The 19028-nt window shown below is 41.4% G+C and overlaps 1 protein-coding gene across 3 annotated transcripts in view; it reads right to left on the reverse strand.

Moving 5' to 3' along the window:
• Htr7 (5-hydroxytryptamine receptor 7) overlaps positions 1 to 18552 on the reverse strand; it is a 95757-nt gene extending 77205 nt beyond the window's left edge. For all 3 annotated transcript variants that reach the window (XM_047553488.1, XM_047553490.1, XM_047553489.1), the window contains exon 1: positions 17698 to 18552. In XM_047553488.1, coding sequence (XP_047409444.1) covers positions 17698 to 18245 — 548 coding nt within the window. In that variant the 5' untranslated portion in view covers positions 18246 to 18552. The remainder of the gene's footprint in view (positions 1 to 17697) is intronic.
• Between the last annotated feature and the right edge of the window lie 476 nt (positions 18553 to 19028).

A 19028-nucleotide genomic window follows, 5' to 3' on the forward strand; every position in this document is an offset into this window, starting at 1 on the left:
TTCAGCTGTATTCATCATTAACTTATCCATCCTTATCTCCAGCACCATGTACAGATTCTGGCACTAGTCAAAGATTCAAGCTTCAACACTGGCACCAACGATTGCTCTGAGGCAGTCTAAGACTAAGTGCACAGATTGTGAAGCACAGCAGCAGCTATGGCCTCAAGTCCAAGACTGCCTTTACCAGTTTTGTGACCTTAAGTATGTTTACTAACCTAAGTTGTCTCATGTGTACAAAGGAGATAATTAAAGTGACTTCAACTGTTTAAAAAAATGCCAGCAAGGATGTGAAGAAAACCCCTATATATTGCTGGTGGGAATGTAAAACCATAATGGAAAAGAACACACAGATTCCTCAAAAACCTAAAAATAAAACTGCCAAATCATCCAGATACAACTCTGAGTATATACATGAAGGAAATGAAGCCAGCATACCAAAGAGATACCTGCATACCTATCTTTATTGTGGCATAGTTCACAATAGCCAGGTTATGGAATCAGCCTAGGTGCCCCCTCAACAGATGAATGGATAAAGAAAATGTGGTATACATACACAGTGGAGTATTTTTCAGCTGTAAAAAATAATGAAATCATGTCATTTGCAGAAAAATGAATGGAACTAGAAATCACTATGTGAAATAAAATGAGTTAGACACAGAAAGACAAGTATTACCAGCATCCCATGTTCATATGTGGAAACTAAAAAATCCAAAGTATGACCTGAAATTGGAAGAGAGGAACTATTAGGGAAGGAGAAGGGGATGAAGAGGAAGAGAGAGAAGAGAGAGCAAGAGACGAGAGTAGGTAGGGTGGAAACAATTTAAAAACAATAAATGCAGGTATAAAAATGTCACAGTGAAATCTATTAATTAATATGAATTAATATTTACAATTTTAAAAATTAAAATTAAAATATGACATTTAAAAAAGCGCCTTCACACAGGACCATTGTGTGGATGAAGTGAATTTAGCATACTGCCTAATGCACAGTAAAAGCATTTACAGATTCACAATTCCTCACCCTTAAATCTGAAACCCAAAGAGCTGTGAAATCAGACCTTTTCCTTAAACTGGCTGTATTAGTTTTCTACTGCTACTATAACAAATAACCACAAACTTTGTAGCTAAAAACCACATGAATTTATCATCCTACAGCTCTGTAGATTGGAGGTCTGGCATGGGTCTCCCTGCGCTAACATCAAGATATCAACAGGTTTCCATCCTTTTGGGAGACTTCAGGGAGAACCATTTTTCCCCTGCCTTTTCCAGCTTATCAAGGTTACTCCCACTGGTCTATGACCCCTTCTCTTTTTTAAAGTCAACAATGGTAGATGGGGGTCCCCCTTCCATCACATTCCCCCAACCTCTGCATCACTGTCACATCTCCTTCTCTGATTCTCTTGCCTCCTCTTTCACATTTAAAGACCCTTAATATTACATTGAGTATACCAGATAGCCCAAGATAACATCTCTATCTTAAAGTCAGCTGATTAGTAACCTTAATTCTACCTGCTACCTTCATTCCCCTTTGCCACATAAGGTAACCTATTTATAGGTTTCAGGAATTAGGACCTTGACATATTTAGAGGAGCCATTATTTTGCCTATCAAACTGTGACAAATTTATCTGGTAGCAGAACTCAACTTGAACTCATATGACTATTCATAGTCTTTATTTTTCTCTGATAAATGCAAATATTTACACATATGATTATGAAAGGCAGACCCTAGAGGACGTTTATCTTGGTACATTTGTTCTGCTATAACAAAATACCACAGATTAAGTAATTTACAAGCAATAGAAATTTATTTCTCACAGTTCTGGAGGTCAGAAAGTCTAAGATCAACACGATAAAAGAATTGGCATCTGGTGAGAGATGTTCTCTCTACTAATGGAAGTTGGGTCCGTAGCAATTTTTAAGTCTAATGAGGTTACATAGTCAATTCCAGAAACCTTAAAATTAGTTAAGGAAGCTCATCCTTAAAATTCTATTCCTATAGAACCATTCCTGGTATTCAAATCTGTATTTATCAGTGTTATGGTCTAGATCTGAAGCAATTAGAAAAAAATTCATGTATTAATGCAGGAATGGTCAGAGTTGAAATAACTAGATTATGAGCTATGACCTAATTAGTGGATTAATTCATTTGATAGGTTAATAACTTGAAAGGACTACTGTACTGGGTGGTACCAGGAGTAGGGTGTGACTACAGGAAATAGGTCACTGGGGACACGCCCCTGGGGATTATATATCTTGTCCCTGGCTCCTCACTCTCCCTGATTCCCAGCTGCCATGAAGTGAGCCACACCCATATGCCATGAGGTTCTGCTTTACCTCAGGCCTATAGCAATGCATTTGGCCATCTGTGGACTGAACCACTGAAACTGTGAGCCACAATAAACTATTCCTCCTCTAAGTTGTTTCTGTCATATATTTTGGTCACCACAATGAAACGTTGACTAACACAGTCAAGGTTCTCAAGAGAGACAGAACCATCAGTGGTGGCAGGAGGAAGACAGAAACAGAGTCAGAGTCAGAAACAGAGAGAGGGAATATATTTACCTTGGGAGAGGGAATATATTTACCTTGGGAATTGGCTCACACAATTAGGGAGGCTGAGAAGTGCCACAACAAGTCACCTGGAAGCTGCAGAGTGAGGGAAGCTGGTAATGTAACTAAATCCAAGTCCACAGGCCTCAGAACCAGGAAAGTCAGTGGTATAACTCTTAGCCCAAGGCTAAAGTACTGAGAACTCAGGAGCCGCTGCTGCAAGTGCCAAAGTCTGAAGACCTGAGAACCTGGAGTTTTGTTTGTCCTGGGGCAGAAGAAGAAGGGTGTCTTGCTCAGAAGATAGAAAGACAGCAAATTCATTTTCCTGAGTTCTATCTAAGCCTCAGTCAATTGGATGGTGCTAACCACACTGGGTGAGGACAGAGCTTCCTCACTCCATCCACTGAATCAAATGCCAGACTCTTCCAGAAACTCCCTTGCAGATACACACAGAAAAAGTACTCTACCATCTATCTGGGTATCCCTTAATCTTATCAAGTTGGCACCTAAAATTAACCATCACAGGGTGTTAAATAATATGCTTTCACTGAATTACATTTCTCAAATCCAAAAAGTTCTGAATTCTGAAATACATTTCAAAGGAATGGTTTAGATAACAAACTATGGAATTATACTAATATAATAACAATTTTTATTAATATCATCATCTTTTCTGAAAGACAAGAGAAAATGCTCCATGCTTGACATGGTCTATGGATCATATTCACAAATCCAGTACTATCCTGCACCTCCAAAGATTAGAAGTCAGAGCCCCTGACCCTAACCAAACCTGATTCCACCCCTTTTTTCCTATGTGTTCTGAGGAAGTTATTTAACCTCTACAATACTTCTGGTCCTCATGATGCAGGGCTTTTAGTAGAGGATGAAAACAGAGTGATCAAGGGGACTACATGAGATGAATCACACAAAGCACGGGGCACTGGGCCTGGTCCACAGTACATACTCAAAAAATGGTATCACTACAGACAGTTATTCTGCTCCCCTGCTGGGGTATTACCTTCATACCCAACACCTCTGGCTGTCCTTCTGGGATGCACAGGCTTTGTCGAGAATGTGTTTATTCACTAAAAGAAAAAAGGTTCTGGGATTTTCATAGAATTGTGCCTGCCTTTTCACCCTGCTCCAAGGCGCAGCAATGATGAAAAGAGTCGATTCCTGGCTCCAAGCTGCTAGGTCTTTCACATCACTGGCAACTTTGTTAATGTCAGTGTTCTGCATATGGGTGGAAAGCAGCAAGTGACTCACCAGTTCACAATACCTTGATGGGACCATCCCTTGGGATTATCCCACTGCCAGTACCCTGCTTCTGCTTTCATCAATCTCCTGATCCTAATTTGGTTTCCCAAGTAAATGTCTCTGCTGTCACCAAGAGGGATGTTTGGTAGGAAGCTGAAGAATAAAAAGTCAAGGCCAAATGTGTGGATTCGGGAATCAGAAGCACCACTCCTTACTCCTTCCCTCCTTCCTTTCATAATCAGTCCTCAAAGATACACTGAACACCTGCTGCATGCCAAGTACTCTGCCGGGGGGAGGGGAGAGATGCAACCTTCAACCAGGCAGGCCCTGGGCCTGCCATGTAGATTGTACAGATGATCCCACAAATCATCAATTCATTACAGTTAATTTCACAAGCCATTAATCACAAATTGAGGTGACTACTAGAAAGAAAAAATTGTGAAGTGTTACAAGACTCTTTAAGATAGTCTGGGGATGCCAGGAATGCTTCCATGATACACTAACATCTAATGGAGGACCTGACTGAAAAGTGTAAGAACTAACTAGTCAAAGAGGTAGAAGAGAGTTCCAGAGAGGAAATGAAGAGGTTTGTGAAAGCCAGAATATCAAAATATCAAGGAACTAAAAGCTAAGAGTTACCAATACATAAGTGTTAGTCAATTTTCATTGCTCTGATCAAAACACCTGACAAAAACAACTTAGGGGAGGAAAATTTTATTGTAGCTCACATTTTCAGAGGAACCAGTCCATGGTCAGCTGGCTCCTTTGATTTGGCAAAAGTGCATAGCAGAGGAAAGCTGCTGAGCTTATGGCAGCCAGGAAACAGAGACAGGAAGGGACAGAGAGAGGGAGCAGGAGAGAGAGAAGAGCTGGGGAGAAGATAAACCCTTCCAGGGCACACCCCCAGTGACCGACTTCCTCCAACTAGGCCCCGTCTCCCAGTAGTGTGTTAGGCCTCCAGTGGATTAATCCACTGATGCCATCAGAGACCTCATGATCCAAACACCTCTCAAAGGCCCTATCTTTGAACATATGTGACTGGGGGACATTCCAGATCCAAACCATAATAATAATGAGAGAGTTCAGAGAAGACAGATGATTGCTTAGTTGGTAGGTAGATGTGGGGGTGGGAACTGAATCATAGGTAGAAGTTGGCAATCACCAACAGGGTAAAATCTAGCCCCAGTCTGTTTTTGTACAGGCTCCCAGCCAAGGACTGTTTTCATATTTTCAAATGGTTGAAAAAAATCAAAAGAATACTATTTAATGACATGGCAATGATATGAAATTCAAATTGCAGTATCCACAAATAAAGTTTTATTAGAACATACCTTTGCCCATATATTGACATATTTCCTATGGCTAATTTCATGGTACAATGGGAGAATGGAGGCAATGCAACAGAAACCATGTAGCCCACCAGCCTAAAATACCACTATGTAGTTCTTCATGGAAAAATATTTGCCAGCCCTTGATTCAGTAAAATAGTCAGAAGCTAGATCACACAATCTTTCTGAGTCACATTAAAGTTTAGGATCTTATCCCAAGAGTGGGGAAATCAATTAAAGAGCTCAAAGCAGGAGAAAAGCACAACCCAGTAGTGCCCAAACTCATCTGCATGATCAACTAGGGAGCTTCAAAAAATAGAAATGCATGAGTCCCACCCCAAGAGACTATGAATTAATTGGTCTTGAGTATAGCCAGGCTTTTGGCATTTGGGAGCAATATGCAGATAGGAGAAATGTGGATATAATCACATTTTCATGTTTTGATGATCACTCCAACTCAGGGGTTCCCCTCTGGCTGCACATTCAAATTACCTTGACAATATTTTCAAACAAACTCATACTCAGGCCCACCCAACTAATTAACTGAGGATATCTGCCAAGAAGCCCCAAGTATTGGCATTTTTTTTTAAATTGCCCAGGTGACTCTAATATGTAGACAGGATTGTACATTGTACTAACGGGGACCAAGGACACAGACACAAAGACCCCTGGGAGGCTACTCTGAGGGGTTGAACCAAAAGATGATGTGGACTTGAGTTAAGGTAGGGGAATGTGGAGAGATAATCATCAGAACTTGATAATTTGTTGGTGAGAGTGGAGAGTTGTAGTGAGAAATTTCGAAAGTGAAACTCAAATGTCTAGCAAATCCAGCATGTGCTAACTGATACCATTATTGGGATGGGAACTTTGGAAGAGGGAAAAGTTTTGAGGGTAAGAATATTCATTACAGCAGTGAAAAGGAGGGAGAGTTGGTCAGATCAAAACTATAAGGAACTGGAATCAAATGAAAAAGGGCTTGAATGCTATCCACATTCTCCTCATACAACAGGCAATGGGCATGGCGATGTCTTGGGACACATATGGGCTTTGGATTCAGACACTGTTCCTGCCACATACCAAGTGTACTGAATGGGACTTAGTGTTCACATATGTCTTGTTCACCTTTGGCCAGCAAAAACACTTTATGTCAAATACTCAAAAACTACCCTTTCGAGGAAGTTGTAAAGATTCAACGGGATACCACATGTTAAGAGTCTAAAAACTGAAGTAGCACAAAGGACATTAAAAACAGTAGCATTATCCCTGAAGTGTTTCCAAAAGAGATGATGCAGTGATACCCTTACACTGATGCTTTAAGAAGAGTATGTGGACGTCTGAAGGAAGGGCTAGCAAGTGGGAAAAGAAACTGGTCCTTAGGTTTAGTAGTTGGGGTTGAGTTCAGAAGCATGTGATAAACACAATGGTATCCATTCATCCAGTCAATAAGAAGTCAGGGTTTCAGCAATCCTTCCAGGATCCAGGTGACTAGAGTCTCTAGTTTCTCCCATATCAAGTGGAGTGAACAATGTACACCTCACAACTCCACAGACAGGCTCAAAGGAGATTTCTGCAAGTGGAAGTGGTCTGTGAACAATAAAGCATTAAACATCTATTAGCTGTTACCATATCTCCCCCCTCAGGTGTTACTTCTTGTTAGTTAACATGAGAAGAAAACTGAAGTTGTTTGTGCTATCTCCTGAAAGAACAAGACAGAAAGCCTATTTCTTCTCTTCACTCTCACCTTCTCAAGGCAAAGCTATAAGAGGATGATTCCATCCATTCTTAAAACTACGAGCTGCAAAAAAAAGTTCAGAGATGAGCAAGGATGACTTCCTTCGAAGAGAAAGGCGATCTGGAGAGGCCAGAAATGCGCCCGCACTGCTGATCACAGCAGAATCAAAGCCAACAGAAGAACTCGGATCATCAAAGGGAATGAGTCACAGTACCTGGCGAGGAAGCAAGACTTCAGCCAGACACCAGTCAGAAGAACTAAATATTACAGCTCTTGAAAATAAGCCAGATGAGTTCCTGTAACTGTGAACAACCCAAAAATGACCCCTGCCCTCATACATGAAGCTAAGCACAAACGATTGCTGATAGCATTAAAACAAAAACTGCATCTGCTCAGATTCATCATACATCTGATACAGATCCAAGTATACACTTCACAAGATGTCATCAAATAAATACTTGTGTCTCTTTCATTATAAAACAAAATGCATATGCTGGGAAGTGCCTAAAATATGCATGGATGTGTTAACAAAAATTTTAAAGTAAACCCTCATGTAATTACCATTCTGATCAAGAAACAGAACATTGTACCACCTCAGAACATGCCTCTCTGATCACAATTTCCCTCCCACCTAGAAGTTACTGCTATCCTAGTTCTCAAGGTATAAATTTCCTTCATTTTCTTTATATTACTATTTGGGTACATCCCCAAACAATGCTTTGTTTATTTCAAATTTTATATGAATGGGATCACATGTATGTATTCTTTAGTACTTCGTTTCTTGTGCTCAGCATTATGTTTGTGACCCCAAAATACTGACCGAAAAAATGATGCAACATCTGAAATCTAATCTAAATTAATCATCAACCTGTGTTTTAATAAGCTCACCAGGTAGTTCTCATGCATCCTCAAGTTTGATAAATATTCCTGAGTAGTATTCTATTGGGTGAATATACCACAATTTATCTATCCTTTTAACTACTGACATACATGTGTATTATTTCAGGTTTTAGGGTTTCAAGTTGATTTTTTTTTTTTCATCAAGAACAGAAATTCATTTTCTTTCAGTCCTAGAGACTGGGAAGCCCAAGATCCAGAACTCCGTGGTCCTTGTGAAGGGCACTCACCACCACACTGGTGCCTTGATGCTGCATCCACCAGAAGGGAGGATCCCTGTGTCCCCAACTGGCAGCAGGGACATTTGTGAACTCACTCCATCAAACCATTTTATAAGTGCACAGAATTGCATTCATCAGGGCCCCATCCCCGTGACTTAGCCACCTTCTAAAGGCTCCACTTAGTCCTGTTACATATTACACTGGCAACTGGTTCAACATGAAGTTTGGAGGAGACAAAGCATTCAGAGCATAACATGAAGGAAGGTGGGGAAAGCCAATGGGGGAAAGGAAAGATGGAAGGAAGAATTAGCAGAGTCACCCTGGGCTGCTATGCAGTCAAAGGAGGTTGCGAGAATGTCAAAAACAGGCCTGCCCTGGTAGCCCTGCTCTGTAGTCATTGGCTAAGAGTAGTTCTTCAGAAGTGTGGCCTGGTACAAATACAATGGGAAAAAGTTCTCAGGAGGAAAGAGACCTTATTTTCTCATGAAGCCAGGTAACCCCAAGACCCCATTCCATTCACCTAGCACCTCTGTCCTCCAAACCTTGATCTTTTTTCTGAGACTCTCTTGGGGATACTTGGGTCACATTCAAGTTGTCTGGAGTACTCTGGGTCCTTTCTGCCTTCATGTTATACCCATGAACAAACTGTAATGAAGCAAAGTTATTCCCTTGAGGGTGCCCTCTGGTGTATGGTAAGATAGCACTTCAAGTTGAAGCCATGCACACACTCCGTGCACAAAAAGCACTTTTCAACTAAGTGCCTTCAAGTGTTTTTGTAGAATGACTTGTTGCTAAACATTGGCTCACACTCCTGGAACCCCAAAGAACTTTCTCCTGTGTGTGCCTTCATGTACTATGTGGTTTGAATTACTGGTATAGGGTTTCCCAGAATTACTGGTATAAGGTTTCTCTCTGGAGTGTGTTCTCTGGTGTCTAAGGAGAGTTGTCTTCACACCAAAACTTGGCTCACACTGTCTGCACTCAAAAGGCTTCTCTCCCAAGTGTGTCCTTTGATGCATAAAGACGGATGACTTTCAAATGAAGATTGTCCATACTCCTTACATGCATGGCCTCTTCCCCTGAGTGCCCAGTGGTAGAACATGAGGGTGGGCTTCTGGATAAAGTCTCACCCATACTCTTCACACACAAAAGTCTTCTCTCTAAGTGTGCCCTCTGGTGTCTAAGGAGATTTGCCTTCAAATTAAAACTCTGCTCACACTGCCTGCACACAAAGGGCTTCTCACCTGATTGTGTCCTCTGGTGTGTGACGAGGTGTGATTTGTGCTAAAGGCTCACCGGCACTCCTGGCATCCTAAGTGTGTTCTCTCATGCAAGGTGAAATACGACTTATTGGTGCAGGCTCACCCACACTCCTTACACACCAAGGGCTTCTCCCCAGCATGTGCCTTCAAGTGCTTATTGTAGTGTGACTTATCCCTAAACCTTTAACAATACTCCCGGCGTCTATAAGGCTTCTCTCCTGAGTGTTCTCTCAAGCACAGCAAGGTTTCACCTACTGCTATAGGCTTGCCCACAATCCCTGCACACAAAGAGCTTCTCCCCTGCGTGTGCCATCTGGTGTGCAACAAGGCGTGGTTATTGCCAAAGCCTCGCTCATGCTTGGTGCACACATGGGTCTTTTCTCCTGTGTGATTCCTATGGCACAAGAGTAAAGCTAACTCACGGCTAACACCCTGTGGACACTTCCTGCAAATAAAACATTTCTGCCTGGAGTGTGCTTTCATGTGTGAGCTTAGTCTTCAGGCAGAATTCTTGTGCAAACACCTACAATCCAATGCTCCCCATCTTGAATTTTCTATTCCTTTTAATATCTTCCCTATCTCCACAAGATTTTTCCTATGGATTTGGCTGGACTCTATTTCTGCCACTCTGTTCCTTCTCCTGGAGCTCACGGGTTGTCTTAGAAATGGGCTGGAAAATGCCCTTGGAAGCCTGCCTCTCCCTTCTAAAAGGGCATTTAGAGCCCTCTTTCTCTTGCTTTTGGCTGTTTCACTCTGGTAACTTTGATCAGGAAATTGTTACTGCTGTTGCGTGGGATCCACCAGGCCAGGACCCCTGGGTCACAGGTAACTGTACACATGAGCCTGGAGACATCTGACCAGGACAGTTATATAGCATATGATTGCTAGGGATGTGCTGAATGGAGAAGGTCAGTGGGCAGCAGGGATAGAGATGGATTTCTTCCTCTGATTCTGGACAGATACCTGGTGGATGTCTCTCTTCTTCCCAGGGCTCCTCCCATTGTTCTTGTCTTACTAATTGGGGAACTCCTAGATAGACTAGGTGGCTGTAGTTCTCCAGGTCACTTCCCTTATAGGATCCCCTGAGCAGGGCTCAGCAGTCTACTCCTTCTAAGTGAAATCCATAGTTAAGTCCCCAAAGACCACAAAATCCCCTCTCCTGGCTGTCTGGGTCCCATTGCCGTTTTCTTGCTCCCTATGTAGAAGGGAAACCTGCAGATGGCTGAGGATTCTGGAAGTTGGGAAATCCAAAACTAGGTTAGCCACATCTGGTTGGCTTCTGGTGAGGGCCTTTGTGCTGTGTCATTAAAGCAAATGATGCAAATCCAACAGTGAAATCAGCTGCTGAGAACATTGAGCACCACCCATCAACTACGTTAAAGACCCAGGATCTTCAGAATGGCCCAGGACTAGGGGACCCAGAATCCTAGAGCTCATTCTCCCTCTAAATATTCTAGTAGAAGGCATTTGGTGGACAAGAATGTCTCTGATATATAACTAGCAGTTAAATAAGTATCAACATTACATGACAACACCTAACAATTTTCAGAGTCAGTTCACCAATTCACAAACCCACTATAACTTAAAAGTTCTCTCTGCTCCACATCCTTGCCAGCACTTAGCATTTTTCAGACATTTTAAGATTTGTCATTTTGGAGAGTTAAACATTTTTAAGTTTTCCAACTTGTGATCAAAAAATACATATTAGGGGACAAAACTACATAATTTCACAAACACAGTCATGGTGGCTTAATAACAGGTTTAAGGGATACATTCTGAGAAATCAAAGGAGCTTCTGTCATTGTGTGAACATCACAGAATGTATTTACACAAAATAAGATGGCTATAATATTACAAAATGATATAATCATATGAGACGACCATCAAACATGTGGCACATCATTGACTAAATGTGGTGCAGTACATGACTATACATTAGTTGGTAGATTTTTGTGGAGTGTGTCTAATGCAGGAAAGAATTTGGTATGATGGAGAAACTGAAAAAGTATAATTATGACCTGAGTATGGATAGCAAGACATAATGTAGTGTAAGATGCTAAGGATTAAGGCAGTGACAAATCAAAAAGATGTGCTAAAGGGGTTTAAATTTATTCCAAGTGAAATGAAAAACCACTGAAGGATTTTAAGCAGAAAATTTACATGATGATATTTCTATACTTGTATATATTTAAAATATTTTAGACACTTATCCACTTCTAGCTATAAAGGAGCTGCTTGATGCTTCAGACCAGTGCTCCCACTATAAACAACTAAAAAATTTAGATAATAGCACAAGTACACACACACACACACACACACACACACACACACACACACTCCTGCTTGAAGATATCATGTAAATGTTAAAACAATGGGTCATTTGCCAAAACTGGGTGAGGGGTAAGAGGCTGAGAATCTAGGTAGTCTCAGCTGAGAGTTGTTATTAAGAGGCAAGAACACCAGAAGAGTTTTTGTCAATGTCTTTGGACTAGAGAGACAAAAATTGGATACCTCAGAGACCAAGATCCCAGTGGGAAAAGTGGAGCAAAAACCTTAAGCCCAGCACCAGTCTGGTAATCCCCTGAAGTCATTTCTTCAGTTCTGAAACTGTGGAGAGAAGAAAGCTAAGAAACCATGAAGAAAGCTCCAAAAGAGTTTTCAGTGGGAGTTTGGACAATCTCACAGTTCTGAAGAAATAAAAATGAGAGTTCTGAACTAGGCAGGGGGAGAAGATATTGAGAACACGCCAAGCCCAGTGAATATCCCAAGAAAGCTACATCCTAGAGAGAGGCACATGCCTGTGGCAGAGCTTTATCAAAACCTAAGCATAGTTTATAGCAGCCCAGTCACTAACTGGATTAAAATAATCAGTCCCCCAAAAAGCATGTGCAGCAGCTATTTTCTCTAGAGAAAAATAACCTCATCTATTTTTCATACAAAATTGTTGAACACATAATCAAAATTTACCAGGCATACCAAAGGAAAAACTCAGAGAAAAACAGAACAAATCTCACAAAGAAACTATGGGTGATTCAAATACTGAAGGTAGTAAACAAAGAATCTAAGCATAATTAATATATTTAAAAATATAATGAGGAGAAATTACATGAAAAGGTAGAGAATGTCACCAGAAAATTAGAATTTTAAAAAAGAATCAAGTAGTATTTCTAGAACTATTAAATACAATTACTGAAATGAAGAACTCAGTAGGTAAAGTTGAACAACAGATTATACATGGTAGAAGAATACAGTATGAAATATAAAAGCATAAAAAGTTATAAAATATGTATATTTGAAGACAAAGAAAAGAAAGCGTGTCTGAAGTGATAAGAACAAAATAATTAAAGATAGTAATTCATAAATACAAAAATTAGTAAGAACCCCAAGCAGGGTTAACAGTAAATAAACAAAAAATAATCAACACTTCCAGACTTAGGGACATCACAGAAAACTGAAAAAAACTAAACATCATGAGAAGCCCTAAAAGCAATCAAAGGCAAAAAGGAAGCTGCTTTCAAAATAGTAATAATAATGTTAGCTGATAGCTGATATTTCAACCAAAACTATGGATATCTGAAGACAATGGAACAATGTTTTACGGTACTGGGGAAAAACTACAAATATAGAATTATGTGCTCCCCAAAATACTTTTAAATGAAAGTAAGATCGAGCCATTTTCAGTTGAGTTTTATGCAGAGTGAAAGATAATTTCATCTACTACATATGGATTTCCAGTTTTCCCAGCACCATTTGTTGAAAAGGCTATTTTTTTTTCAAATGTATGTTTTTGGCACCTTTGTCTAGAATGAGATAACTGTATTCATATGGATTTATCTCTCTGTGTCTTTTATTCTATTCCATTGGTCTTCATGTCTGTTTTGGTGCTAATACCATTCTGTTTTGTTACTATAACTCTGTAGCATAATTTAAGGTCTGGTATTGTGATGCCTCCTGCTACCCTTTTCTTGCTAAGGATTGCCTTGGCTACTGTGGGTCTCTCATTTTCCCAAATGAATTTCATGACTCCTTTTTCTATTTCTATGAAGAACATTATTGGAAATTCAACAGGAATTGCATTAAATCTGTATGGTGCTTTTGGTAGTATAGCCATTTTGATGATATTAATTCTGCCTATCCAAGATTATGGGAGATCTTTCCATCTTCTAAGGTCTTCTATTTCTTTCTTTTGAGTTCTGTATTTTCCTTTGTAGAAGTCTTTCACCTCTTTGGTTAGATTGAGTCCCAAGTATTCTATTTTTCCCCCAAAGGTATTTTCAGAAAAGTAAAAACTGAGAAAATTTGTCAGCAGCAAACTGTCACTAAAAATAAATGCTAATGGAAGTCTAATTGGACAGAAGAAAATTATCCCAGATGAAAGCATGGTAACGTAGAAAATTAAAAGGAGTAGGAAAAGTACACATGTTGGTAAATATTAATGAATACTCATTGATTTAATCAACAATAGAAAATAATGTTCAATAGGTTTTTTTTTTAATCTATAGACTTGAATTTCAGTACAACAATAACACAAAAGGTGTGAGTGGGTAGACAGAATTAAAATCCTCAACAGTACCTTATTACTCAGCTTTGTATTTACCTAAAAGAAATTACAGCATGTCCACAAAATTACTTGTACAAAATTACTTGTTCAGAGCAGCATTATAAGTAATAATCAAAAACCAGAAACTCAAATTTCCATTTACAGGTGAACTGATAAATTATAGCATATTCATGCAATGGAATATGAACCACTGACAAGCTAAAAACTATGGATGAATCTCACAAACATTATGTTGAGCAAAAGAAGCCAGATTTTAAAAAGTACAGACTATACAATTTCACTTATATGAAGTTCTGGCCAAGCAAAACTTTACTATGATGGTGAAGGTCAGGACAATCATTATCTTTGGGGTTATTAAAAATTAGAAAGGGAGAGGGGCTTTTGGGAGTTAGCAATGTTCTCTTTCTTGATATGATGTGTTCACAAGGATATGTTCATGTTGTGGAAATTCATCAAGCACCACACTTAGGATTGTACACTTTTATATATATATATGTATGTATATATTTCAAAATAAAGTTGAAAAATGCATTTGACATACATAAAGTAAAACTGTCTCCACCATCAAGATTTTAAAAAACATTACCAATATGATTTACATGAGTACTCTCTCTGATTATATCTTCACCCACCCCACCAGTGATAGCACAGGCCTAAAGGTGATGTCCATCAAACTCCACATTATTTTAGACTTTCACTCCTTATCTAAGCTTCCCTGAACAATATATAAAACTGTTTTTGCATGTTTTTAAACTGTGTATAAAGGTAATTTGATTTCCATTTTTAAAAGATGATTCTAGGAGGAACACAAGAAAACTTTCTAGGATGACAAAATATAATCTATACTTGATAGAATAGAATATTTGTGGACTGAATTGGACATGTAAGATCTGTCCATTTTGTTATATCTGAACTTTGTCTCACTTAAAATTTTCAAAAGAATGGAACAGAAGTGGACCTAGGAAGGACAGTTCAAATACTACAGTAAATGTGGTGAGCATCAAACTCGTCTATTTAAAGAGTAAGGAAAGAAAGACATGTTTAGGCACAGTTCTTTGAGAAGCTTCAATTGTGAAGTTGAGCAGTGACTGGAGAAAGAAGTAAAACCAAATCTTAAAGACAGAAGCCTGAGTTGACCTGGTAAAAATGAGAAGCTGTAGACAGAGATGAGTGATCAATACAGGAACACAGTCCTTGAGAAGGACAGGGGATGCATTATAAAGTTCAGGTGGTTTGGTTTTTGCTAGGACACAATGTTTTCTTGCTTTTTAACTGCAAAGAAACAAAAAGAAGGGATCAGATGCAGGGAAGATTGTTTATTATTAGTGGAAAAATAAGAGAGTTCTCATCTAATGGTTACTACTTCTTCAAAGAACAGGAGTCATTATTTGAAAAGGATGGGGGTGAGAGTTTGGAAGAAAAGCCTGGGAAAGCATCCCACATCTCCTTGTTGACATATGATCTTAGCCAAAAGGTTGAGAAGCATTTTTCCTAGTTTAATTAGACACCCAAAGAAAAATCAGAGACTTCACTTTGGCCAGGTTAAATGCCCAACAGGTAACCAAATTCTCACAATATATTAAAATAAGCTTAAAATCAAGAATATTGTTATTTGTCTCTGTGCTGCACAAAGTACAGCTCAAACTGTATTAGGTACTGAAGAGGGAATGAATAAAGATTAATTTTTTTTCATATTTTCATAGCATACTTTATAACATCTGCCATACATGAGAACTGAAGAAAACATTCTTTACAGAAATAATTCACCTTAGATGTCAAACACATTTTCCTTTTTCTCATGTTTAACATTAAGTTCTTAGAAGAAAATCAATTTGTTTCTTCCACTTTTATCAATTCTTCATTTTATCTAAAGAAATGATACACTAATCTTTAAAAATTAATTTTAAGTGAAATTCACCAATAGGGCAATTCTCATAGGGAAAAAAAAGAGAGATTCTTTATGCCTATGTTATCATAATTTGCAACAATCATAATGAAGAAATTAGAAACTTTTGCCAAGAAGAATTAACCTCTTCTCAGCATTCATGACATTCCTGCTGGTGCTAAAATCACATATGCACAAAGAGTGAAGAATGTCTTTAGTTCATGTACAGGAATCACAGTGTGGTCTCAGCCAAACCCCAATGTGCCCCGAGGAACAGAAGCACTGGCTGTGTCAGCACAAGTTAGCACAACGTGCTATTTATCTATCATTTATCAATTATGAAATGAAAAAAGGGTTATAAATGCATCACTTGCAGTATAAATTATTATTTGTTTTATTACGCTAAAGTCAATTTACAAGGGCTCCATTCATGGAAGAAGCAGTTTTGGCTGGCTGAGTAATCAGATATCTGTGCTTATAATTCATACATACACTTATAATGTATATTGAGTACACTCTCCTAATTTCTGTTGCCACGGCCAGACTGTAAATGCATTATGTTTTTGTCATTCTTAACTACAGTAATTCATAACTTCGGCTGCCAAGTTTGGTGCCAGTATTCTCACATATACATTTCCTGCTCCACTCTTAAAGTAATTCCTTGTTTGCTGTCAGAAGCTCCTGCCGTGATATATAAAATGGCAGGATCAATTTTTTAAAAACCTAAATCACCAAATACAACTACAATGTGTTTCTTTTTTCTTTCTTTCTTTCTTTTTTTACAATATCCCCTTTCTCATCATTCTCTTTATTTACTAATTATAAATCCTGGTCAAGCAGCAAAGTAGAACAGGTCAAATATCAACAAAACACAAATAGTATTTTCAAGAAGGAAAAGACAGAAAATCCCAGTTACACGCGAGACCATCCTGTGAGACACTGTCATTTTAAGTACAGAGGCATCAGTCATTTTTCCTATGTTGAAAGGTCTATATATTTGAAGGTTCTCTGTAACAGAGAAGCAACGTTTCTCTATATCATTGAACACAACAGGATACTAGTCCTGGGATGGTTTCAAAACACCAGCAGACTCCTGAGTGTGAATATAAAGGTTTCATATTTCAGTTTCAAATGAAACCGAATTGTTCTGTGACAGAAAAGCACTGAGATCTTACTTCAAGCAGTCAACTGCATAATATTTCTGGGGCCAAAGATTTCAAAATCCTGTAATCCTGAAATCTGAAGAAACCCTGGGGGTCTCCTAGTCTAATATGATACCCCAAACAGCAATTTTTTTCCCCAGCATCCCTGACAGATGGTCAGCCTCTGTTTCAATGACTCCATTGGGGGAGTTCTCAAGAGAAGGTTCCCAGGGGATATAATGAAAGCCTAGAACGAACCTTTAAGATAAGGAGTAAGGTTCCAGTCAGTGAGCTTGCAGGAAACAGCATTGCCACACACTGAAACCAGACTTGAACAAGATCGAGATTCAGAATTAGCTACCCTAAAAGTGTAGCGTTTGAGACATGTAACCCCCCATTCTGGGACCAGCCAAGGTCCTTCCACTGGCCCAGACAGTAGCTCCCACAATCTGGAAGCTATTGATTTCTTAATGCAAGAAATGACTCTACTGCTCACAGAAAGGGTTTGTCAAGTCAGAAAGCATCAAATTCCTTCCTTCTGAAAACCAAGCCAAGGGACCCCCTGGTGGAGCTGCTAATGCTTAAAATACTCTTTAACTTTGGTTTTAAAATTCTTCGCTACAGTAAACTAGAATATTTCGTGGTTTTCTTTTAAAGATGTATATAGGGTATACCGTTACTGAAGTTGTTTGGTTGGTGTAGGGTTGATGCGTGTGGGGTTGTATTTTAAGCTCATTTTAAGCTCAGCCCTTCATCCCACGGTGAGGTCTGGCTTGAGCCTCCCAGGAAGGGCGAGCGCACCGGGCTGAGCTGCCTGCGCATCAACAGCCGGACCCCGGGACGGGACGGCCCGGCCCTTACCTGTCGATGCTGATCACGCACAGGGTCATGATCGAGGCCGTGCAGCACATGACGTCCATGGCGATGAAGACGTTGCAGAAGAAGTGGCCAAATATCCACTTGCCCCCGATGAGGTCGGTGACGCTAACGAAGGGCATGACCGCCACGGCCACCGAGAGGTCGGCCAGCGCCAGGGACACGATCAGGTAGTTAGAGGGCTGGCGGAGCTTCTTGACAAAGCACACGGAGATCACCACCAGGCAGTTGCCCGCGATCGTCAGGAGCGTGATGAGCGTCAGGATGGAGCCGATCACAACTTTCTCGGCTCTGCCGTAGTTGATCTGCTCCCCGCAGCCTGAGACATTGTCCGGGGGCGCGTCCCAGGTGGGCGCTGGGCTGGCCGTCACCTCAGGGACGCTGCTCAGGAGGTGCGGCGTCCAGGAGCTCGCGACCGGGTCGGCGCCCCCGTCGGGGCTCAGGTCCGGCAGCCCGCGCCCCACCTCCGGCAGGAGGAAAGAGCGGAGGTGCCCGTAGAGGTCCGGGCGGCCGCTGCTGTTAACGTCCATCATCGTGCCGCGGTCTGCCGCTGCCCATGGACCCGGCGCCCCAGCCACGCGCTCCGGCGGTCGGCCCCGGGTTCACCTCGCCGGTTCCGCTCCGCCCGGCCCAGCCATGGGGCCCACGCTGGCCGCTGGGGGGCGCCCGCCTCGGCCTCGCGGCCCCGCACGTCCTAGGCCCCCAGCCGCTGCGGGAAACGCGGGGGCGCGGCGGCGCGGGGACTCCCTGCGGGAGGCGCCGCGGCACCCGACGGACCCGGGGACGCGCGGGCTGGCGGGCCGGGCTCGGCTGGCCGCACCACAGCCCGCAGCGACGCGCGGCTCGCTGGAGAGCGCCGGGCGGCAGCGGCAGAAGTTGCGGAGTGCGCCCCGCCCCTCGCGCCCGCCGCCGCCGCCGCCGCCGCCGCCGCTCCCCTGCGGCAGCCGCGCCGCGTCCCCGCCGCCGCCGCCTCCGACCGCCGCCAGCGCCCCTCGCACTCCGGGACGGGCTTCCCCGCCCGGGCTGGACCGCAGTCGCTCCCGCGCCTCCCCACGGTGCTGCACGCGCCTCCCGGGATCCCGAGCCCGTTCGCCCGGGGAGCTCGCCTTCCGGCAGCGGACTCACACCCCCTCCAACAGACCCCAGCCTCCTCACAGCAGCAAAGGAAAATTTGGTGGGGGCTTTATCTATTTAATTTTATTTTTCTTTTAGGAGGACTAGGGGGTCAGTAGACGTTCGGACTCATTGCGAAGTAAAGAATCTTGTTGGGTAATTTTTCCCCCCTTAATTAAAAAACCTTTTCCAGCACTACACCA

Source organism: Sciurus carolinensis, chromosome 5 (assembly GCF_902686445.1).
Source record: "Sciurus carolinensis chromosome 5, mSciCar1.2, whole genome shotgun sequence".
Lineage (NCBI taxonomy): Eukaryota > Metazoa > Chordata > Mammalia > Rodentia > Sciuridae > Sciurus > Sciurus carolinensis.